This window comes from Pantherophis guttatus, chromosome 1 (genome assembly GCF_059756535.1).
Source record: "Pantherophis guttatus breed Tessera chromosome 1, ASM5975653v1, whole genome shotgun sequence".
Taxonomy (NCBI): Eukaryota; Metazoa; Chordata; class Lepidosauria; order Squamata; family Colubridae; genus Pantherophis; species Pantherophis guttatus.
Window position 1 is genome coordinate 91,193,494 of NC_142063.1, and position 25,517 is coordinate 91,219,010.

Consider the following 25,517-nt stretch of genomic DNA (forward strand, 5'->3'; position numbering starts at 1 on the left):
AAATTTTAAAAGCTTCATTACACATTTCACTACAGTTTCTGTTTTTAGTAGCAGGCTTGGAAACTTTGACACAATGTATGACTAGTGTGTTGGAGCATACTGGGGAGATCCAGATTCAATTCCTAATTTATCCATAAAGCTGTTAAATGATCTTAAACTAGCCACTCCCTCAGCCCTGCCTTCCTCAGACGGGATTGTGTGGATAGATGAGGCTCTGTTATAAAAGGGGTGGGACCAGTGATGGGTTGCTCCTGGTTTGACCCGGTTCGGGCGAACCGCTAGTGGCAGCGGGAGGCTCCACCCTCCCGCCCAGATGTCATCAAAAACGCTCTGTGCATGCGATAGCGAACTGGTACGTCGGGATTTGAAACCCACTACTGGATGAGACCATGATTGTGCGGTCATCATACTGAGGTGTTGTTGTTTTACTCTGTTCAGCAGACACTCCAGCTTGAAGAAACCCAAACCTCAATTGATATCCTGGGACAGGAGTAAGTTAATTTAGCCCTTTGTCCTGCTAAGTTGCAACAAAAGAACCCATTTCTCCTGAATCTGTGACTGGCATTTTGAACATTCCTGCTACAATTCCCTTAAGATTATTATTATTATTATTGTAGTATCAGGTATATCATTCTTTTTTCTTTTGTGTGAAATGCAGCAAGCATCATGATGGATTGGAGTCGATGCTATGCAAAACTCTTCTCATGTAATGAGGCTCTAGACCCTGAAATATTTTGTCTGCCGAGCTCCTGGGTCACACTTACACCTATTTGTGACCCAGGCACCAGCCATCCGTGCTTTATATGGCTCTTCAGTGCAAGGCAAATGGATGAGATCAGAGGTTTGTCAGCCTGCAGCTGAAACAGCTGAACAGTGGGATTAGCACATTAGGGTCTTCGGGAATGGGAGGCTGACCAAGCGAGATTAAAGCTTTGGCCAGCGGTAGCCATCGCATCCATCCAACTCTGTAAGTCGATGTCTGTTATCTTGGTAGAAGGAAGAATGCCAGTCAACAACTTTTGGTAGAGATAAAATGATAAGCATAGGGCAGAGTTGCTATGAAAAGAATGAATGGAAGGCAGGAGACAAGTTGTGGGGAGGGAAAGTCAAGCTGTTTGATAGCTGCTGCTGCTTCTCTACAAAGGTGAGAAGCTATCATTTCTCAAACAGACGTTAAAGCAGATTTCAGATTTGGATTTGGGCTTGAAATATTAGGTTTAGTAACATTGTTATTTGCTAAAAGAGGGACTCTGTGCTGCCACTTTTGCCAAATGGATTCTTGAACCTGACCTGGGAGATTTGGGATCGGGGGCTTTCTTACAGCAAGAATGACTTATCTGCCAGATTGCTACTACCCCTGTGACAGCAGTAAAGGAACATAAGGTTGGTCACTATCACCAAGTTGCCCAAGTAGGAAAGATATTAGTACTGAATGGCTTTGGGTCTAGAGTAGCAAATGCCTCCCATCAGCCCAGAGAAAATAAAAGTTTAAAAAAGGAACATGGCATTTTTAAATCAAGAATCTTGGCCAGGCAATAGTCTTCCCAGTGGTCTCCCCCATTTTACTGAATACACTGACCCTAGATGCACAGATGATCCCTATTCTGTGAGTAACAGGTCAACGCAGTGCTGTTCCCACAAGAGTTTGACTATTAAAGTAAGTGAATGGGACCTTTAATTTAACACATTCGTTGTTATTTTTTATTGTTTGCATTTTATGCATTTTTGGATCTTGTTTGTTCCCCATTCAGGACGTTACAATTAAAGCAGATTATAAATATTGTAAAATAAATATGTAAATAAAATTTTATTTAGAACGAGAGGTATTTTGGGGGATAGTTGCCTCCTTGGAAATACCTGGCGGATTGAGATTAACTTCTTAGCCCTGGATTGAAAATTCTTTCTCAGCTGGTTTTCTCAATTTATCAAATGCTTCGTTGACTGTATATTTCCCTACTAAAAGGATGTAATAATAAAGATATATTAAACAATTTATTTATTGTATTTTTATTTTGCTATCTTCTTAGAGCTCAAGGTGATATTAGATTAGATTAGATTAGATTAGATGATAGACAGAAAGACAGACAGACAGACAGACAGACAAACAAGGGTCTCCCCTAACTTTATCCCTATGACAAGCCTGTGATGTAATAAGAAAAGTGTGATAAATTTCAAATTCTGTACCAACTGCAGACATAATTACATGTTCCCAATCCAAATTTAATGTGAACCAATACACTGTACTGGCTTTCAGCAGAATTTCCACTCTGCTTGACTAGAACTTGGACATTAAACTTTTCTGTATTCTTCTTTGTTTTCAGATTAGCCATCTGCCAAAATATACCAAGATATAATACTAATTCACTTTTGGGGTGGGAATTCAAAAGGATCTTTATAGTTATCAATTAAAAAAAACTATTCTGACTTACAATGTCAGGCAAATATTTGGGAGGCACTATGGTTTGTTGAAAATAAGTGAATATAGAGTAGGAAAATATTCCTGGCAACAAGTATCTTTGGGTATGTGGGTTCACTGAGAATTTTATCAGAATTCCATTACACACAAGCTATAATAATGTGTCTTATAGTGCAACTATTTCAAAATGGTATTGAAATAATCTCAAATAACATTGAAGGCTAGGATAGAATGAATGAATGATGCAAGAAGAAGTATTGACTAGACATTAATTTATCAAAGCCCAAAACAATTATATTGGACAGGAAATGTGGAGCAAATAATTGTAAGTTGAAAACAAATGGTGAATTTGAGGAAAGAGACAGATTTGTGTATTTTATAAATCCAGATACGAGTTATTAAAAATGGGGAAATGAGTTGGATATGTGAGAAGAAGCAAAAATACTGTAGGGCTATTGACTGCAGTAGGTAGATTAAGCAAACATTCTTAAACTATGTGTGTGTCAAAAAAGAAAAAAAGAAAAGAAAAAATTGATGAGGTGGCACTTCCCTATTCAAGACTGGGAGGCAATCTGAGGGATGTATTGTATTGTATTGTATTGTATTGTATTGTATTGTATTGTATTGTATTGTATTGTATTGTATTGTATTGTATTGTATTATTATTTATACTTCATATTTCTTAACTGCCTATCCCCCTTGGAACAGTTCCTAATCAAGTATCAAGTGGCAATTGAAGCAAAAAAAGGCCTTTTCATATACTGCACTACTTTTGCTCATTTCTGGAGCAGGAACCCTCTGGACTGTCACTTGTACCCAAGTCATATCATGAGGGGATTACTACAATATGTTCTATATGGAAATGTCCTTGAAGACACTCAAAATCAACAACTGATTTGTGTGTGGTTCAGACAGTAATGGGCATGCTTTGGTAAGCTTATGTATCACCACTGATACATATTGTTGGTTATCACCTATAGTTCTTCGTAGCATAAAGCCTGATTTTCTGCCAATTTTTGATTGTTTCTGCCTGTCCTGTAAGAATGTGGGCACTAAAAGTCCCTTTAACTATGAATATAATCTATCAGCATGTTTTTTGTATTTCTATGGGAGCCCCACATTCCCCTGAAGATTCATGTCTCTTCCACCCTGGTGGTATTAACACTGAAAACCTGGCTCTCTCCCCCACCCCCCACCCCCAGACTTTGGGTTAAGATGAGTACCAAGCACAGCTGAAATTCTGTTCATTTTTTTCATGATGCACATGATCTCTGTTTTTGATGCAGTAAGCTGTCCAGGGTCTTATATTTGATTGAAGAAATATAGATAGCTCAGGCTGAACTATGGAGTCATTGATGTTCTCTAAATTTGGTTGTTTGCTTACATATATTTCATTACCTAACTATGTAACATCATCATTGTAAGTGTGGGGTTGGCTACTGTATACAGTAGCTTGTTTACAAGTGTTAGTCGAGGTGTGGTTTTCCTTCGTAGCTCCTTGATTAGGGTATTCTATTCTATTTATTTTTATTTATTTATTTCGTCAAGCATGTATTAGATAACAGGTACAAGTATAAACATGATTATGAATACATGAAATGGATACGAATAAAAGGGAACATTAGGACAGTGATGATAGGCATGCTGGTGCACTTAAGCACGCCCCTTAAAGACCTCTTAGGAATGAGGTGAAGTCTACAGTAGACAGTCTAAGTGTCAGTAAGCTTCCACTAAGGTTAAAGTTTTGGGGGCTTGGGGAAGAAACCACAGTGTCAGGTAGTGCATGTCAGGCATTGACAACTCTGTTACTGAAATTGTATTTTCTGCAATCAAGTTTGGAGCGGTTTACCCTAAGTTTGTATCTATTGTGTGCTCTTGTATTGTTTTGGTTGAAGCTGAAGTATTCATTGACAGGTAGGACATTGTAGCAGATGATTTTATGTACTATGCTTAGCTCGGACTGAAGATGGCGAAGTTCTAAGTTCAAGCTAAGTTTGAGCCTTGGTAGTACAGTGGTTTAATGCACCCTGTTATTAACACAGCTGCCTGCAATTTCTGCAGGTTCGAATCTTACCAGGCTCAAGGTTGACTCAGCCTTCCATCCTTTCTAAGGTAGGTTAAATGAGGACCCAGTTTGTGGGGGCAATAAGCTGACTTTGTATAAATATACAAAAGTATGAAGGCTATTGCTTAATGCATTGTAAGTCGCCCTGAGTCTCCGGAGAAGGGCGGCATATAAATCAAATTAAAAAAAAAAAAAAAGTCTGGTGGCATAAGGTATTTTGTTGCGAGCAGAGGAATGGAGGGCTCTTCTTGTGAAATATCTCTGGACTTTCTCAATTGTATTAATGTCCGATATACAGTGCGGGTTCCAGACAGATGAGCTGTATTCAAGAATTGGTCTTTTCTTCTTGTTTGTCTGGTGTTAAAACTTGCCTATCTGGTTCAACATGAATATGGTGTTCGTGAATGATGGGAACTGTATACACCATAACAGTGATAATAGAGCTTATTCCCCTCTCCTATACTTTGTGAGAGCATAATGAGAAACTGGTGGCCTATACGCACTGAGTACCATCTTGACTTGAAATAAACTTGAGAAAGGAACCTGTAGGTTTACTAGAGAAAAAGATCAATGAGTACAATCCAGCCATCATAAACATATGCAAATATGACTGTTTTTAATTATGTACATGTTTCTTTCAAATCAGTGGAACTTAAATATACTCATTTCAGACATCTTGTACCCACAATAAACAGAGCTTATTGTAAAGACCTTCCTCTGTTCTTTCAGAGTTTCTCACCATTGTCAGTATATAGTTCTTCCTGTGTTGCAATTGTAATATAAGGCATCTCTTTGAAGAAAGAAGACAAGTTTTAAATGCATGTTTTTTGAATGTTAAAAAATTAATGCTGTTAATATTACATTATTACAATATTACATTAATATCACTTGGTGTCATTTCTCCACGTTTTTTCAGAGATTGATAACCAGACTTCAATGATGGCACTGAGAATTTGGAAGTAGCTTTAATGAATCAGTTTATATCTTAGAATTTCAACCCAAAGCACAAGATATTACTAAACAATAAACAACAATTAATAAATTTAGAAGTGATACTTCCTTAGCAATGGCTTTCTAAAATAATAATAATTACTAGGAGCTTTTGATCCTCCGGGGTACGTTGAGTTGTATAAATAGAAAGGATCTAGCAAGAAATCCTCTTTACATTCCCTCAGAGTTCAAACCCAGTGCATGGATGATAGTGCTGAGAGTATTTCTGAACAATGTTTGGACATCTAATCAGATACAAGAAGAATAGGATTCTCTCCCCCCCCTCTCTCTCTCTCCCTCCCTCCCTCCTTCTCCCTCTCCCTCTCCCTCTCCCTCTCCCTCTCCCTCTCTCTCTCCTGGCCCCAGTACTAAATCTCACTTACATAGTGCTGGTACATTTTAATATTCCCATAATTTTTGATATAAGCTATTGCCAGGGTGCTTATCTCTTACATAAACAGTGAAACCCCACCATTCCTTGTAAAACAAAATTCATTACTTTGGCTTGTCATGCAATGTATTTATTAGAATCCTTTTCAAGCTAAACTATAGGGCAGGTTTTATACCATCTATTTATTGAGATATTATCTAGATATTTCCATTGTTTAGTAATGACTAACTTGGCTGGCTGAAGTAAAAATTTAATGAGTTTTTTTAAAATATATATATATATATTGTAATTCTTTTTTCTGGCCATCAAGTATGTGTAGCAAATCTAACTTGGGGAAAAAAATCAGTCCTTTGTTTAGTTATGTAGGACATTTCGTAAAACTCATTCTTCCAAAAATCTGATACTTCATTGCATTCCCACCAAAGATGAAAGAATGTTCATTTCAATTTACAGCCTTCCTAGGTTCTCACCGAATACTTCTAAAACACTGTACAGGTAGTCCTTGACTTATGACCATAATAGAACCTGCCATTATGGTCACATTTTTTTTCTTTAATTTATATGCCGCCCTTCTCCAGAGACTCAGGGCGGCTTACAATGCGTTAAGCAATAGCCTTCATACTTTTATAAACTGACTTATTATACAAAGTCAGCTTATTGCCCCCACAATCTGGGTCCTCATTTCACCTACCTTTGAAAGGATGGAAGGCTGAGTCAACCTTGAGCCTGGTGAAATTTCAACTTACAGTAATTGCAAGCAGCAGATGTTAATAACAGTGCTTTAGTCCACTGTACTACAGGCTCCTGCAATGATCCTTAAAGTGAGGCTTTTCACTTAGCAACCCTCCATCTCTGCTTTCCCCAATGAAATTGTTAAATGTGCAGGTTAAATTGAGCATGGACTGTCTTAGGGGTGGGAGAGGCCTTGTGGATGACTAGCATAGACCCATGCCTACCTGCTCTGGGCCTCCCAAGGTCTCACCCATCCTCGAGGCACCTGGTACTCTGCTCCCTGTTCCCTGGGATTCTTCAGGCAGTTACAGCCCATAGACCGAGGCCTACTTCCTATCTAGCCATTTGTTTTTCCCAGATGAGCCTGGCCGATGCAACCCAATGCAATGTGATGCTCAGATGTATTGCAGAGGCTGCTGGCCTCATAGAAACCTTATAGTATTCTTCTAGCAAGCAGTAGTCTTGCAAGACTGTAGGAGGCTCCATTTTTTAGGGAGGCTTCCACAAACTCCACAAACAAATGGGCTCCTCTGCAAAAAACAAAAATGGTTTTGCTGGCTGCTGCTGGGCCCTGAAGCTGGTTGAGGAGCAGGTCAAGTCCTGCAATTCCCTTGGATGGCTGGATGAGAAGTAGGCCTTGGCTTACAGGCTGTGACTGCCCTCTGTGTGTCGGTTGCTTCTGCTCACCGAGGCCTGGGGAATCCTGAGAAGCAGGGGGGAGGCCCTTAGGTGGTCAGATGGAAAGTGGACCTCAGATTATAGTCTGTAACTGTCCACCATGTGCCAGAAAGATGGGTGAAGGGATGGAACAGGGAAGATGGAACAAAGGGAGAAAGGAAGGAACAGGGAGGAAGAGAGAGGGAAAAAATGGAGGGAGGGAGGAGGAAGGAAAAAGAGAAAGAAAGGGAGAGGGTGAGGGTGAGGGCGGGGGCGGGGGCTACTATCTGCTTGCTGAAAGGGGAGAGCAGAGGAGGATGAAAAGAAGTGTAGAAAGTTATCACCCACCCCTCTCCTACAAGAATGAAATATTCTAGGAAATATTAAAAAGGCAAAATATTATATTTTCCCTAAAGGAGAAACATGTTTCTAAAGACAAACTCAGAACCTCTGCTCCCTGCCCCCACCCCCAGGAAATATTTTGGTGCCAACCTTTCTACAAGATAAAGGCTGGGCCAGCTTATCTACAAAACAAAAGACATGGCCCTCAGGACATCATAGGACAGCCAATCCGAGTACATTTCTTACACAGGAACAGGAAACTCCAAGGTGGGGCTCAAGAGAGGGTATAAATCTCTCTCCCTCTCTCACCCATGTGCTCTTTTTGCCCAGGACCTCAAACCATGTGGTCCTGTCCATCATTAAACCATCTTTCCAAGCAGTCAACATGTTTCCAGTGTCTTTCTTTCCACTTGGAACTGAACCCAGATGGACATTTCTTCCAACAGAAGGAAAAAGGAGGAAGGAAGGAAGGAAGGAAGGAAGGAAGGAAGGAAGGAAGGAAGGAAGGAAGCAAGGAAGAAAGGAAGGAAGGAAGGAAGGAAGGAAGGAAGGAAGGAAGGAAGCAAGCAAGCAAGCAAGCAAGCAAGCAAGCAAGCAAGCAAGCAAGCAAGCAAGCAAGCAAGCAAGCAAGCATTACCAGTTTTCTACAGGAAAATTGTTGGGAAAACTGGGAGAAAGTTGACATTGCTCCCATTGCTGCTGCTTTTTTGCCCACCCATGGTTATTTAGTTTCTGTTTTAGGTAAGGAAATACCTCTGAAATGATGATCCAGTGGGTCACAGGTTGTCTAGTAGGAATTAATTTTGAGAGGGCCATCCATTATAACTTACTACTGAAAACCTCCCTTATTTTTCTCTTTGATAGAATTTATATCTTGGCATTAATTTAGAGAAAACTATAATCTGTTACTAAGAAGAACTGGCACTTAATTAGAAGGCTAAGCTAATTTATAATTGTTAACTTTCATTTGGCAGTACTTAGCTGAAAAACTACACTCATTGACTGCTGTAAGAACTGAAATGTTGCTGTGAACTCCACCATAAAATAATGCATAGACAAGGGATTTTTATTTCTAGAGCTGTGAGGAAATATCTGGATTCACTATTTATAGCTCCAACAAAGCTAGAAACCCTTGGGTGCTTAAATAAAAGAGCTATTTCTAAAAATAACAGCCCTCTCTATTTGGTGTCTCTGTAGTTTTCCAAAAACAAGAGAGCAACAGAAGCTACAGATTTCAGCCAAACTAACTGTCCTTTAGTTTAAGAATTTGAGGGCTTAGAATAGGCCACAAAAAACACTCTTCTGTTTGCTAATACAGACATGCCTTCAGACAGCCAATTACTGTTGGGCCAAGTCTTAGTACTGATATCCAATTATCAATCAGGGTGATGCTGTTTTATAGTTCTGTATTATGAAGATCTCAGGATTGACAAACCTTCACTTGGATCACTGAATTGTGATCTCCTCTCTGGAGAACTGAAAGAGGAACCAGATTACTCAGACATACCAATCTCTGGGAAAAAATGACTCCACTTTGATGGGAATTGCCCTTTATAAGAAGATGGGAGGAGATGGACTGCTGTATTCAATTGCTCCTTTAAAATTGTATAAGGCAATTAACTTTAGTAATATGGGTTGACCAACACTTTGCCATTTTAGTAATTACTGAGAAATTTCTGCCTGTGGACTAAATATGTGTATGATTCAGTGTTTTTCCATCATGTGACATTTCTGTCTCGGTGAAGTGATGATTATCACATCTATTTTTAATGGCTACAAAGACCAATTCTCAATTAAAAAAAAAATACTGGAAATACCAGCGGTATAAAAGGATAGAAAAACATCCTGGAAGAAGGTAATGGCAAAGTATTTCCATATCACTGTCCAGAAAAATAAATATGCATAAGTATCATCATAAGAATCAAATCTGAGTATAAAGAATTTTGCATTTTCTAAAAATAACAACCTGAACAAAATCATAGTCCATGATTTTGTAGTCCATCTAGCCAAATTGTCATATCTTCCATAGATTTATTGAATTTTCAGAAGTTTCTGTATAATTTCTACCTGAAATTTCAAAATAGAGGGAATGAATAAATGCCCCTACAATTTAAACCATATGAAACAGCCCTGATTTGATTCAAAGTGGCAATTCTAAGAGAGTGCAATCTGTGTACTACTGTGTTTGTTTGTTTGTAAGTTTCAGTTGAGTAAACATGTATCATAGGGCAACAATTTTTGAATCAAGAAATTGCAAATAGGCTAAGTTACTGAATGAGGAGACCCATTATTCCTGTGGGAATGCAATTTGGAAAGTTATTGCTACTTCAGAACTGTCACACTGCTGCTGCTTCGGTAACACCACACTGTTGTGGGCACATGATTGTCATTTCCAACGCTCCCTGACACTTTCCCACAAGTCAGTTGGAAAGCCAGCAGGAAGTATAAACTCATTTGTGATTGCTTACACTCCTTCCTATCTTCCTATAAGCAAAAAATGTCAGACAGTTAGCAAAAACTCTATGATGACATTGGTTGAATCGATACTATAAAATATTCTACAAAAATTTAAAACTACAGAATTCCACACAACTTTTTAAAAAATAAATGTTTCCTACTCTTTTTTCTAAGATTCCAGGCTTAGAATAGACTGAAGAATGGTCTGCATTTTCCCAAATTGGTGTGGGGAGAGGAGTGTCTTCTTGCCTCTGATCAAAAGTTTTTTAGATACCAGAAGGGCTCACCTTGATGTCTGGCAAGCTTTGTCCCTTCTGGGGTCTTCATCATTGGTAGGAATTGGTTGTCTCATGGTTGCAGATAGACAGGATGGTTAAGTGAGATTCAGTGTCACGGAGATAATCAACCCAAAGAATAAAAAAACCTGCCTCAGAAAAAATGAAAGGTTTTGCAGTCTTGCCATCATGTATCTGTTTTTAGAACAGTAAAAGGTTGGAGCAATGGCTAGGACCCATTCACTTATAGTCCTCCTCCAATTGTTCTATATTTATATAGAAGGGGAATCTTGAGCCAACATTCAGAATGCCACGAGTTGAACTGAGTTGAGATGAGATGAGAGGCAGGATAAATGCAGAGAAATATAAAATTTGTGTGTGTCTGTGTGTGTGTGTGTAATATATGCTATTAAAAGTTTTAGAAGAAGATAAAAGCTAACAATATGATGTCACAAAAGAGAAGGTAGGAAAAGAAAGAAAATATTCGTCACTGGAAACCCTACAGAGAAGTGTAACATTTTATGAAACCAAGAGAAACCCAAGAGTGTGATTATACTGCAAAGTGGAAAAATTTGTGAATCCTTGTCATCATCCCAAAGAATTCTTAGTAGGAGATAGGTTTTTTCCCTGTTTGATCATGTCTAACTCTTGGAGAATGCCTGGACAAGTCCCAAAGGGGTACAGACACACACACACACACACACACACACACACACACACACACACACACACGGTTTGCTATTGCATCTTTCCTAGGATTGGGAGAAAGTGACTAGCCTAAGATCACCCAACTGGCTTTATGCCTAAGGCAGGACTAGAATTCACACTCTCTCAGTTTCTACCCTGATGCCTACACAGATCTGGCTCTAAGCAGAGTTAATGATGCTCTTAATTGATTGCCTGGCAATTTATTCACTGTCCATGACTCCTTCACACCATTCACTTTCCCTTTAATTTCTCCTCACACAGAACTAAAGTGGCCACATTGTTTATTATATACAATAACCCCAGAAGCCAGGGTGGATTTGATTTAAATCAAGTCGATTTAGATCACGATTTAAATCACGATTTAAATCACTAGTAAAAAGGCTTGATTTAAATCAATTTGATTTAAATCATAATTTTTAAAGATCAACTGTCATCTCTGTCCCGCAGCAGCTCCTCCTCTGACCTGCTGTAGACTCACCGAGTCTACAGGTGCAGTTATGTTACTTCATGCTACATAACTAAGCTCCATTTCATGCTGAATAAACTAAATCATTAATGTATCTTAAATAGAAAAATATCTTTAGATAGATTTTTACTCCAAAAGCATTTTATTAAAATAAATTTAATAAAAATTAAAAAAATCTGATTTAAATTTTAAAAAATCCAATTTTTAATTAAAAAAAAAATCATTGATTTTTATCCACCTTGCCGGAAGCTTCTATTGGATCCATGAAGTCCTTTGAAAAGGCATGGAGCACTTCAGAACCACCTGTTACTGAGATCCTCCTTCGATGGGACGCTTTAGCTGAATCTTTGTTAAATGGAAACATTTCTGTAAAACTTTGTGCAGCCCTATTATATGCTGTCTGTTCAAGATATATAAAGTCACAATACCCAGTTATATTCATCAGCTCATCATTAGTGCTTTAGCACCTACAGTCCTATTCCCTCCCCATTTTCATTTATGCAGTTTCATTCAATTATAGAGTTCTGAAGGAGAATCTAAGCATACTACTTGATGTAGCTTGCATATTGTTATAAGCCATGATTTTCATGGCCATTTTTGTTGAATTAAGCCAAGCGAATGCAAGTTTTACAAATTATATAATTGTGGCAGGGGTGAAATTAAAAATTTTCCCCTACCGGTTCTGTGGGCGTGGCTTGTTGGGAGGAGGTCATGTGACTGAGTGGGCATGGCCAACTCAACATCACTCACATCAAGGGGCTCCTCACTGTCCCCGCCCCTCCCACTCCTTGTCGCAAATGGCAGGAAAATGGGGAGGGGAATATTCCTGCCTCCCATCCTTCTCTTAGTCTGTGCTGAGATTGAGGAATAGATAACAAGCAGGAAAATCCCCTTCCCCATTTTCCTGCCTTTCACAAAAACGGCTCCATTCCAGCTGCTCCCCCCCGTCCCCCTCCCTCCTGGGGACTACCTTAAAAGGGACAGGCTGCAGCAGCTCCATTCTGAATGGAGGGAGAAAAGTTAGCATTCTCTCTGCTGCATTTAACATTGAATTCTGTGGAATATCGAGTGGCTGGAAGAGGTGAGCAGCGACCAGCTGGGCATGGGGGCTAAGGAGGGATAATTACTACTGGTTCAGTGAACTGATGCCCATAATCCCTAGTGGTTTGCCCAAACTGGTCCGAACCAGTAGGATTTCATCCCCGAATTGGTCATTTAACTAAGTACATATATGAGGCCAGCTTAAGAATCTTCTCCATGATTAGAGGTTTTGGTCATGGAAAGCTAGTGTTTGTGAGTTGAATTTTCCACTCAACCTAGGAAACCTGAAAGTGACAAGAGAGAACTTTTGTTTGTGGGAATGTAGAAATGTGTGATCTTCTACTTTTTTCTGAAGCCTGAATAAGACCATGTCCCTTTAAAAATAATAGTATGCTTATAGTGTGATTTAGCAAGCCAAGTTTAGTAAGATTAAAGCTGCGATGTTTACTTAATGGAACAAAAAGTTGCATATGTTCAATTTAAATATATTGATGTGGTCTGGATATTGCTGTCCCCATTTTTCAATTCTGAATGCTACATGGCACCAACTATATTAAATAATAGTTTCACTGTGTACTGCATTAATCAGATTCCATTTCATGTATTATATTTAATTCTAGGATTCACATCTGAAGAAGTTCTAGTTCAGATAAACTAGAACTGAATCAGAGAAGTGTGAGAAGCATAACCAGAGGACTCCCTTTATCCAAAAGGATGATACACTAAAGAAAGTCAAAAGTTACTTTTCAATGCTGCACATTGCAGAACACAGAATAGTTGACTAAAGTTATTGGCAGACAAATTCCATTTGAATGCAATAAAAAAAATAATCTAATTGTAAGGGTTGATCAACTGTAGAACCCAAATTACTTCCAGGGCATTTGTTTCTTCAGTAATCTATCAGAGTTGAACTGGTGCCCTTAATGAAAATGTTATTGTCTGATCATATTTCAAATTTAAATTCCTCAAGTACATTACTTAGTTTTCTTATGTGATCTGTAAACAACTGATGAAGGACCCAATGGAAGACAGTGATGTGGGTTTTAGGTATCTCATAGTTTTAAGTTTAAATATGTTGGGCTAGTAAAATACTTCTTTAAATGTAGTTGGAGGATACGATGGCATTGACACACAACCTTCACCTTCTCCATCAGTAATACAATTTTATCTTCTTGAGAACTTCTTTCTCAAAATACAAATCTACCTACACATGTCCATCAGGCATGAAGTTTCCAAGCATAGGGTGGAAGTAAAACATTTTGTTGCCTGGCAGAAAAATACACCTCAATTCATGCATACGGCAGGGGTGAAATCCAGCAGGTTCTGACAGGTTCTGGAGAACTGGTAGGAGAAATTTTGAGCAGTTCGGAAAACCGGCAAATACCACCTCTGGATGGCCCCAGAGTGGGGTGGGAATGGAGATTTTGCAGTATCCTTCCCCTGCCACGCCCATCAAGCCACGCCCACAGAACCGGTAGTAAAACAAAATTGGATTTCACCACTGGCATAGGGGTCAAATTTGATTTCAGTTCTGATGAAAAAAATGCCTTTCATCCCTGGAGGCAAAAGTCTAATTTACTGGATGCAGGAATGGATGTACCTTAGGGCACAATCTGCTCTGCCTCCAATTTCTCAACACTGCATCTCCCCTTTGGTATGTGTAATCTAAAGTGACTGCCACATTCAGTCTAATGGTAAAGCCAGCCTTGCCCAAGCATCTATATATAGCATTCACATATTAATCATGAGAAAGCAAATGATAACATGTTTTCCCACAAAAGTAGGACAATATCTGGCCTTATATAATATAGAATGATATGCTTTGCTTCCTCAGGGAATGAAACTGCATGGCTTGCTGCAGAGCTGAAGTAGAGGCCCCTACTTTTGGTTCTAATTGGTGTTAAGTGTGTGAGTGCTACGCTGAAATGTTTGTTAGTATGTACTAGCTACTTAATCCCCCTGCACCCTGGAGCTCATTTCAGAGTTAAAATTGCTTGGAATTGCTATATAATTTTCCCCAGCATTTCAGAGTGGTGCTAGAAGCTGGAGAAAATTCTAGGAAATTGAAACGGCTATTCAACTCCAGTAACATATTTAAGCATTATTGCTGAAGTAGTATGCATGCCACACTGATGAGGAACTGTTCTGCTATAGAAGGGGGCCACTGCATTCTGAACCAGCCCTTGTAGCTTTAGTTGATGTGCTGTGTACACTCAGTCTCAATTAAATTGATAAAGTACACACGTAGAGTTTAGTCTGCTGGACAAAATTAATTGTACACTTTGGAGATGTGTTTTGTTATACATCTGAAAGGTTTTATTTAATAATGTGGAGTACTTTAAATCAACGAAATTAGAAGGAAAATAAGATGTCTTACATGGGTCTGAATAAAAGTGTTGAGCGTGAGAGTGCCATCTTTTTAAATATTGAGTTGCCCACTGAGACGCACACAGCATGTTGTTTTCTTTTTAAAAAACCCCATGTCTTTTTAAGTAAATAGTTCACTTTTAATAGAAAGAACTACCATTTCTTGAAACTATTGAAGAATTTACTGGCATTTATGTTTTGTTTTTGGATTTCCTAAAATTTAGTTTCAGTATGTTTTCATCAAGATGCCTATAAGAAAATGGCATTCATAAGTATACAAAGGCTTGGCAGTTGTAGGAAAGGCAAATTTGTTTAAAAGTATGTCAGTTATAGTGGAATCCACTAAGAGGATGTCCTTATACAGCCATGTTTATTTTTTTACACAGTAACGGTAATGACTGAATAATAAATATATTTAATATTTTCATTTTTATCCACTACTTCTTAGTGAAGCATATGATTATTATATTACTATTTGAGTACAGCCTAAGTATATCATTTATGTGTCTCCCATCCTACTTTTTTTTTAAAAAAAGAAACATTAGTCTGCAGAGCCAAATTACGCATACTTTAAATCTTTAAGATTGTACCACTTCAGACTGTTGCCTGGCAAATTGCTTGTGTGCAAATCAGCAGCCACACATCTGGCGGAGGGAAATTTGGAACTACTGGGCTTGATCAAGACCGGTTGGCTGAGGAATGCTGGGATCTGAACTTCAAATCTCTTACGGTTGCCAAGGCTGAGAAACACTGTCATACAGTAATCTCTCTAAAATAAATGGCACACAATAATGATTTAACTCCCATGGATCCAATAGATCAATTGTCATAGGTTCCTTTTGTGTTGCTTAACTAATAGTAAGGAAGGCAGATTTTATATCATTTTAAAGATGATGAAGTGATACCATGAAAATACAGTAAAATGCTAGTGGGGATATGGCCCAAATCTAGATCCGTGTCATTGTTTCTAACATACTACTTTTATATAGGCAGTTTCAGATGTAGGAGAAACTTTCAAAGAGATGTTTCTGCATTCTGAAATGATAGAGCTTCAGAAGAAATCTATGTATTTTTCTGTAATGTCCCATTCCGATAAAAACAAGTTTCTGATCTGTCTGCTAATTATTGTTCCTTTTGCTCAAGTTATAAGCACTGCTTTGTGCAATAAAGAATGGATTTACATATGCGGTTAGAATCTCTTAATTGTACAAAGTAGCATGTGTGCATTCAGGACATTTCATGCGTGCTGCACACATGGAATTAGGGCATCCGCACAAAATTCATTTGTGCTGTGTTTCAGTTATTTGATTTGAAAATTATAAATGTATGTTTAGCCATTATTTTAAAAGTGAATAAAAGCTACTGGGCCCCAATTCAAAGTTGCTTAGTCTTTATTGTTTTCAGCTAAATAAGAAGGCCTAATTCTGGTTATTATTCTTTTCTTTCCTTTCAACCTCTTGAAATACCCTCCCCATTTGCCAATTTGTCCAAATATGAAACAGCTGTCTAGCTGCCTTACCAAGAAGATTTTATTGTTAAAATAAAAGTAGATTTTGTTTCGGGAAAAAAGAACACACATATTCTTTGTAAAACTCATGTTTGGTTTACAATTAGAGAAAAGTCACATGGTCCCAAAAAGCCAAGGGTATTTTTGTCTACATATATATGTATGTATATTTGTGTGTATATATATATACATATATATATGATATTTAAAAACATAAACATCTATATTTAAACATATATTATATGTTAATCAGTACATTTAAATATAGCTTAATTATATTTACAATGTGATGCAGATCTTGTAAGATTTAATGCCAGATTCATTTTTTTCCAAAAAAGTCCCATAAAATTATATAAATATACAATAAATATCTGTTATACATGGAGAATAAGAGAGAACAAGGCCACAAACATTAACTTACATTTCCAATTTTTTTTTTCAAAACAAAACAATAGGGCCAATGACAATGAAATATTTCCGCCACAGACAAAACACAGCAAAACGTCAACTGACTGACATTTTTGAAATCTCAGTTCCACTAAAACTGCCAAGCCTGTTGTAGTGTATTTTGCAATAGTAGGTCTGGCCTAGCATAACCATGGGTGTTAAAAATAGTGATGGGGCCGGGCAGGGAGGAAGAGCTTAAAAATAATTGCAATGTTTAGGAAACTTAATTCATGAAATGTCAATTTGTTGCATAGCAAATTCTTTAATGTTTCTGTACTCTAGTAAAGATCTGTGACTATTTGCACATTTCCAAATGAAGCTATTAGTCTATGTTTACTACTACTAGTTATATGAACTGCACCTTCATATTAAGTTCCCATTCTGTGGTCTTCAAGCCTCATCCTCATCTTCTTGTTGGATAAAATAGGAACCCTACAGCAACATGAGGAAGTTAGAGTTTAATTTGAAAGGTTTATAAACCTATATCAGTATGGGTCTCATTGTATATTCTCCAATGTCTTGAGAGGCATTTTAATACTAAGAAAAAGTTGCTGCTACTGCTTCTATTATTATTTCATAACTATTAGGAAGATAATAGTTCATTATTATAAACGGAGGGATAGAATCATCCTCTTCTTATTAAAGAGATATTTTTATAATGCAAATTAAGTCTAGATATTTCTAATTGCATCTTGGTCAATTCATTTCTTTTCACTGTTAAAAATTAAACACTTTTAATTCAGAGTAAGATTATGCCTATTCAAAATCACTGTGGATAGCAAGATGGGCAACATATAAATTTAATAAATAAATAAAATAAATATGTTCTAGATTCCCCCCTCACAGGTCACACTAACAGAGCATATTTGATATGCAGTTTTGATTATGTTTAACTCTTTCAGACTGCAGACTACAGTTGTTCCTCATCACTTAAGGGAATTCAGGTGGCTTATTTTAATAATCTCTAATTATTCATATGGCAGAGTTGGAGGGAAATACATTTTTTTTGTGAATATGATTATTTGAATCTGTATACTGTAGTTAAGAGGATTATGTAACATTAGCACACAGAAAGAACATTTAAGCTAATAGACTAAGAAAATCAGGCTATGGAACTGTCTCAGAGATTACGAGGTTTCCTTTCTATTTCTGCTCTCAGTTGTGTGAACAGCACCTTCTTACGTGGAATGGTTTTATACCATCTTTTTATTTATGTAATAGGGATTGTTATAACAGAGATGATTTGCCATTTCATAATAATATGGTATTATCATAGGTCTAAAGGAAAGTTAAAGAAAGGGATGGTCAGAGGCTGGAAAATGTAATCCAGCTCCAGCTCCATCTTCCCTTACAAAGGATAATGTTCTGTCTATTTTGTTTTAACAACCATTGGATTGCCTGACTTTAGGCAGACATTGTTGAATAATGAAACAGTATCTACTGCTTAGTGGCATTGATCAATAGCATTGGTTTACTTTAATACTAAACTCATGTCTAAGGGAGAGCATTGCAGTTTAATCAGAATCAATCCTATTTTTCAAATATTAGAAGCCAGTAAAAAACTCTGCTATTTTAGTTTCTTTCTTTCTTTCTTCTTTGAGAATATATACTTGGATTTTGTCAGTGTCCACGTTTTCTTTTTGGTAACTCTACACTTGCATGTTAATGATATGGGATGACAAGTTTCCACGTTTAAATGAAATAGTTGGAATTACAGTAGCTGCTACCTAAGTTACTGTTGCTTTAAGTAAGACATATTCTGAGATTTTAATCTTAAAAAAAATGCAGGTTTTGGTCAAGAAATAAAATATTATCTTAGTATTGCTAGCCTCATTCACCCAAACCCTAAAAACACCCCCCAAATCTATGCTTAAAACTGTATTAGGGACTGTGAATTAGGCTTCTCTATCTCATCCTCACAGGAAACAACTTAGTCAAAGGGTAGGGCTCAGGGGCGGGTTTCAAAACCCATCGCTACCAGTTTGCTCACAGGTGTGTGTGCGCTGGTGCGTGCGATGCTTCTGTGCATGCGCAGAAGCATCTGGGCGGGTGGGCGGAGCCTCTCGCCGCCGCTACCGATTCACCCAATCCAGGGTGAACATGTAGCAAGCCACCACTGGTAGGGTTTTTGCTTAGCCTTCTTGTTGACTTTCTAAGCAGCTTGTTCTTCAGGAATGGGGGGGGGAGGAGTGTGGGGAGGTATTCTACCTGCAGTCTGAAGTGGTACAGTCCAAACTTCCTTCACCTATTTATACGGTTCTCATATCAAGAGTTTATTTGTAGCAAAACAAATCATCCTGGAAAGCATGCCTTGTTGCTGTGAAATAATGCTAGATACTAAATGGCATTGTGTGCATTTTAATACATGGATCATATGAGACAGGCTGTTAGGGGCAAAAAAAATTCTTCAAACTTCTTGCAAGAATAAGAATACTTGTATATATTAGACTAATTGACTATTTGTGTTCTGGGTTGTGTTGGATTTGTTTATCATTATCCATGGCCTAAGGCTTTAATTCTGTGGTCAGCTCCTTGCATGTGCATCCCACTGAAATCCAGCTATAATTAAAGTGCATACAACCGATGCCAGGTCTGTATCCCATCGTTTAGGGATTTTAAATCAAAGCTCCCTGTAGGAGTTAAGGCTATTTTGTGCTACCCTTTAGAAAGACATAGATGCATATAGCCATATTTAAAAGCAACAGGTAGTTAGGTTTTGAGGTAGAAGGCTCTGCCTTTCCGATTCCAGAGCCACTCCTTCCAGCCTGAATGGTTTCATAGTACAGAAAGCCGATACTTGAAAATGAAAATATTCTAGACGTTACTTTTATTTTAAGATCAGGCTGTACTATGTGTATAATATCTCATGGATCTCCTTTACTGTTTCACTGAGTTTCCATGGGTGCTATTCAGTTGAGGTTACTACACCTGCCATTGTGAAGAGAAACCAATTAGCTATAAACTCTCAGTAAGTGCTGTATAGTGCTGTAATTACAATAATAATGGCATCTTAGCCATTTTTGCACAAATATGATCAGATGTTCAGTTTATTTTTCCTTGTTGGGATTTACTAATTCCTTTAACAATACCGGTGTTCCAATCACAATGAATTAGTTGTCCCGATACAACTCTGGCTGCATGGCCAGTGACTTTCCTATGGGGATATGATTCTCCATGCCCATCAATAGAGGCACCTATTAAAGCTTGATACTATCTGGCATCAAGAATAATGGGTGCCTATCAATGTATGTGTGGTTCTTCCATGTTTGATTGAAATATAATATTTGTTCTCAACACCTTGGGAGAGGAAAAAAATTACATCTGAAAAAGACTATGATGCTTTTGCTTCCCAAGATAAGAAGACCCCCATAGGCAACCCGGACATGAAACAATGACTTAGAAGCCAGCACTTGTCAACCTGGTGACCTACAGATATGCTGGGAATGCAGCTTTAAGTGGGGATTCTGGGAGATGTAGTCTCCACCTAGCTGAAGGATGGAAAAGGCTGTTACAAGCAAAATTCAAGGAATCCCCATGGTCTGTAACCAAAATGGAAGGATAGCTTGTAGTGTAGACTAGAAAAGAGCACTGGGCAGAAGATCAACATTGACTGTTTTTAGTTGCCTCTTCTTTATTTTTATTTTTTTTCAGTAGTCTGATTTGATATTGCAAACACCTTCACAACATACAAAAACAAAACAAAAAAAAATAAATCCCAAATTTGTTTCTCCAGAACATATATGTCAATGGCAGGGAGAAGGGTCTCTCCTCTATTAAAAGCATGTGGGAATTTTAAACTTTAAAAAAAAAAAAAGGTCAACAGGCAAACTATGACAACAGCACCTTGACATTATTTTAATTCCAACGCTACCAGAATTTAAAAGCAGTTAACAGATATAATACTAACAGGAATAAAGATACTTACTGTCTAAAATGTAAACGGAATGTTTTGGTTCAATTTTTTTTTCTCGAAAAGAGGACAGTTTATCATCAATTCACAATTGAAGCAGCATGCAATTTTATTTTTTTAATTTTTTTTTAAGTTTTCAATTCTTGGCAACGGCAACAAATCACAATGTTAGAGGAATGTAATGCAATTTTGTTTGTTTTCGAAGTTGTGCGCAAATGGATTTTTTTTTCCTTTTGTTCCCTTTTTAAGTCATGGACATGTTCAATAAATAGATTGTGGAACCACGGTACTGTATAAACTTCCTTTATACATGCAGTCCATAAAATTATTTTTCTTTCTTACTGAATAATTTACCCTGTTATGTATATATACAAATAGATAATTTTTGTCTCAATATAATCTATCCAACATGAATCCACTATCTTCCCCTTTTTATGGTCAGTGTACAAACACAGGAAGTGTCTATTCTTATAAAGCGCCATCCAACTCTCTTTTTGTTATCCATGGTGAGAGCGCGGACGTAAGACTGAGTAGTTCGGCACTGGGAATTCCAGTACCTCTTGTCTATGCCCCTACAGCCTTCTTTTGCATAACCCTTCGTGCTGCACTTGGTCTCATAAAAATATTGCTTCAGTTGGCCTTTGGGCACTGGGACTTTTTCCAGGACTGTAACCGTTGCTCCGGACATGTCTACTGCAGTCTTTTTTTCAGCTGCTGTCACCCACTCACTAGTACTGTCACACACGCTCAGCTCCCCACGGCGAGCAGGGTCAGAATGGCGCCGGACCCTCATGGACATGTTTGCGGCATCCAAGTAGTTTTTATACTCCTCGAGCAGGAAAAGCAGAGGAGGCTCCAAAGGCACTTGACTGCTTAGCATCACCCGTGATGAGTACAAGTCTGCATCCTTATTTTCCTTGCTGGGTTGAATGACCTGCTGCTCATCCAGGAGCTCCTCAATGACATGTTCAAAAGTGTCTGCCAAAGATGTTAATCCTCTGGTGGCATCATTGGGCCCACTGAGGGTCTCCAGATTTCCCTGTGTCCGAAGACCAGGATAAGCCAAGCTGCCTTGTCCTCTGATACTAACTTCCTTCATGGGGGCAGCTTTCATGCAACTCAAGTATGAAATAACCATAGTAAGGAAAAGGATGGTCATCACTCTTTTCACTTGGTGGAACTGTTCAAGAGAAGAAAAGAAATGGAAAAGAAATTGAAAACAAATATATTTTTCTTTTTTAAAAAAAGCATAAGCTACAAAGATACATATACATATGTTCACTTTTCACAATTGTTGGAAAAAGCTAGACATTTATTCATCTCTCTATGATCTGATACCTTCAAGAGGGATTGGGATTGCACCAGAGGTGGGTTTCAGCAGGTTCTGACCAGTTCTGGAGAACCGGTAGTGGAAATTTTGAGTAGTTCGGAGAACCGGTAAATACCACCTCTGACTGACCCCACCGCCATCTATTCTCTGCCTCCTGAGTCCCAGCTAATTGGAAAGAAATGGGGATTTTGCAGTAACCTTCCCCTGGAGTGGGGTGGGAAAGGAGATTTTACAGTACCCTTCCCCTGCCACGCCTACCAAGCCATGATCACCAAGCCATGCCACACCCACCAAGCCACACCCACAGAACCAGTAGTAAAAAATTTTGAAACCCACCACTGGATTGCACCTCCCAGAATTCCAACTCAGCACAGAATGCTCATTGGCAAAATTTCCATGAGTTGCAATCAAACATATTAGGAGGTCATCACATTGGGGAGGATACATAATAAATCCATCCAGTATTGGAACATGGATAACACAACCTGAAGTTTTATACAGGATCTGGGTCCCATAGGACTACATTAGCATGGAGAATGCTCAGGGACTTACAGTACTAGGAATTAATATTTGGTCAGAGGTTGGAAACTCTGGATTGACACAGATAATAGAACTACGGCCTGATTTAGAAACTAGATTGCCTCATGATTTGTTTAACAATGGTGTGTTGAATAAATCAGAGTTATTTGGATTCACTCAACATACTTAAGACATAAACCATAGTTCACAAACCACAAGTTCACAAACCACAAAGACAGGATCCAAAACCAAACAAATTGCATTGTGGCTTCTTGCAGTGTTTGAAATCCGCCCAAGTACTACTCTCTTCTAACTCACTGTACAACAGTGTTTCCCTGTTTTATTTTTTTTTATATCATATATCAAATGCTATCATTTAAAATAGCTGTCTACAGCAGATGCTCTTGATTGGAGTATCCTGTTAGGAACAAGTTAAAAATGTTTGCCTAGAAGTCCCAAGGCCTTTGTGGAGAAAATGTCACACTTTAGGCATGATAATTAATTATTCTCTATTTGTATGACAAGTGTTAACAGTATGTTTGGAAAGGTTACCAAGCATCTGTGATACGCTTGCAGTAATTGGAAAAAAATCAAAAAAATATTGTCTTTTGCAGGAAAATCTCAGTTTGGAGTTTGAAATTATATGCACTAACTCTGCAGAAATAAAAGCAATATTATGTCATTTTAAATGGAAAAATATATTATAAATAGATGACCCAATAATCTATAGTACACCTGGTATGCAAACAAACAAAAACATTGAAGGACATTAGCTGCATATAGAGTCTACCTGTAAGTCAATCAGATTCTAGAAAATTTTCAAGCATTATCTTCAGAGAAGACCTTATTTTTTACAATGACCACTTTTACACAAATACCCAATAATAAAAGAAAGTAGATAGTGTCATTATAAGTCAAACATTCTGTTAACCAACTCTGCATTTTAGTAATTTATTGGAATCTAATAAAGTTGCACCTCTTCAAATTTTGGAGGGCAAGTTCCATCGTACAGGTTTTCATCTCCCTTAACCCATGGCATAAAAACTATTAACAGATTCCCTTTAGGAGTTTTGCATAAACTAAGTTTATACTGGGTGAGAAAACAGCCCTGCAGATACAGTATGCCCGGGTAGAACTCAGTCTAACATGTAAATAAACTACAGCCTGTATAAACCATGATTTGCATTACAGATCAGGCCATTTAGACTTGTTCAGCCAACTGTACCTGAAATAAATCAAGATTGAACATAATGAATCTTGTTGTTTGTTGTTCATGGAATTACAGCGCAGTGACACAATGTTTTTTTGTTATTATTTTTTTAAAATATTTATCATTCTTTGTTTAAATTTTCCCTTTCTAATTATAGAATACTCAAATTGGCTAAAAATCTCTAGTTATATACCAAAGTTAAGATACCTCTGGTCAGATTGTATGTTCCAGGGTATTCTGATACCACTTTTATATTATAGAAAGTTAAGCACAACTCCTTTCTACTAATTTGAATGCATGCTTACTATTCTGAACAGTTGTTTACAGATTCAAAGTAAATATTTCACAAGAAGAGTCCTCCATTCCTCTGCTTGCAACAAAATACCTTATGCCACCAGACTTGAAATTCTGGGCTTAGAAAACTTAGAACTACGCTGCCTGTGGTATGACCTAAGCGTAGCTCATATTATCATCTGCTACAATGTCCTACCTGTCAATGACTACTTCAGCTTCAACCACAACAATACACAAGCACACAATAGATACAAACTTAAGGTAAACCGCTTCAAACTTGATTACAGAAAATACGACTTCAGCAACAGAGTGGTCAATGCCTGGAATGCACTACCTGACTCTATGGTTTCATCCCAAAACCCCAAAAATTTTAACCTAAGACTGGCTACTGTTGACCTCACCCCATTCCTAAGAGGTCTGTAAGGGGCGTGCATAAGAGCACCAGCGTGCCTATCGTCCCTGTCCTAATGTATCCTCTATTTGTATCTATTTTATGTATCCAATCCATGCTTATACTTATTACTTAATACGTTCTTGACAAATAAAATAAATAAAAAATAAAAATAAATAAAATAAATGGATATTACAAATGCAGATGTTTGGATACTCTTTCAGTCAATACTTTGTAACACTTCTTTTGGCAGAAATAATGACTTCCATTATTTTTTATAGTCGTCCATGATATTTTTACTTTTGGAATTTTTCTCTACTGTTCCTTACAAAACAATTCTAGCTCAGAAATATTCTTAGATCTCTTTATATGCATTGAATGCCCCCAGATGATTTTCAAGTCTATTAACTATGAAGGCTATTCCAAAACCTTTTTCATTTTTTCTATAAGTACTTCAAGATGGATTTTGTTGAGATAGCTAACCTCTTTCTAGGTTTCATTTTTTCATTGATTATGGAACAGCTGGAAAATCAAGAAAAATCACTGGTAGAATTACCCCCAACTAAAAACACTCGCAAAACAGAACCTACACATTACTGTAAGCAATTGCCTGAAAACTTTACCTGACACTGGAGCAGGTATCCATAGGACCACACAATAGCATTGCTTATACAATGATCTGCATGGGAGAGTTGTTAGAAAGAAACCTCACCACAAAAAAAACATTCTCTAAATTGTGCAAAAGAAAAGCACAAGAAACCTGAAATATTTGGGATCGAAATACTTCGGAAAAATGAAACAAAAATTAAACTGTTGGGCCACAACTCCATAAGATACATCTGGGGAAACAAGGCCGAAGAACTAAAGAATGCCAACCATTAAGCACAGGGGATGGCTGTATTATGCTTTGGGGTTATGTGACAACCAATTCTTCCTCTGATGAGTTTAGCAAATAAAGGTGGACATAAAATCCAGAATAAATATAAAAAGACTCTTATATGA

At 37.7% G+C, this 25,517-nt stretch overlaps 1 protein-coding gene across 6 annotated transcripts in view; it reads right to left on the minus strand.

Moving 5' to 3' along the window:
- Positions 1–16,414: 16,414 nt before the first annotated feature.
- BDNF (brain derived neurotrophic factor) overlaps positions 16,415–25,517 on the minus strand; it is a 95,533-nt gene continuing 86,430 nt past the window's right edge. For all 6 annotated transcript variants that reach the window (XM_034417215.3, XM_034417218.3, XM_034417213.3 and 3 more), the window contains exon 2: positions 16,415–21,951. In XM_034417215.3, the coding sequence (XP_034273106.1) occupies positions 21,190–21,951 (762 nt within the window). In that variant the 3' untranslated portion in view covers positions 16,415–21,189. The remainder of the gene's footprint in view (positions 21,952–25,517) is intronic.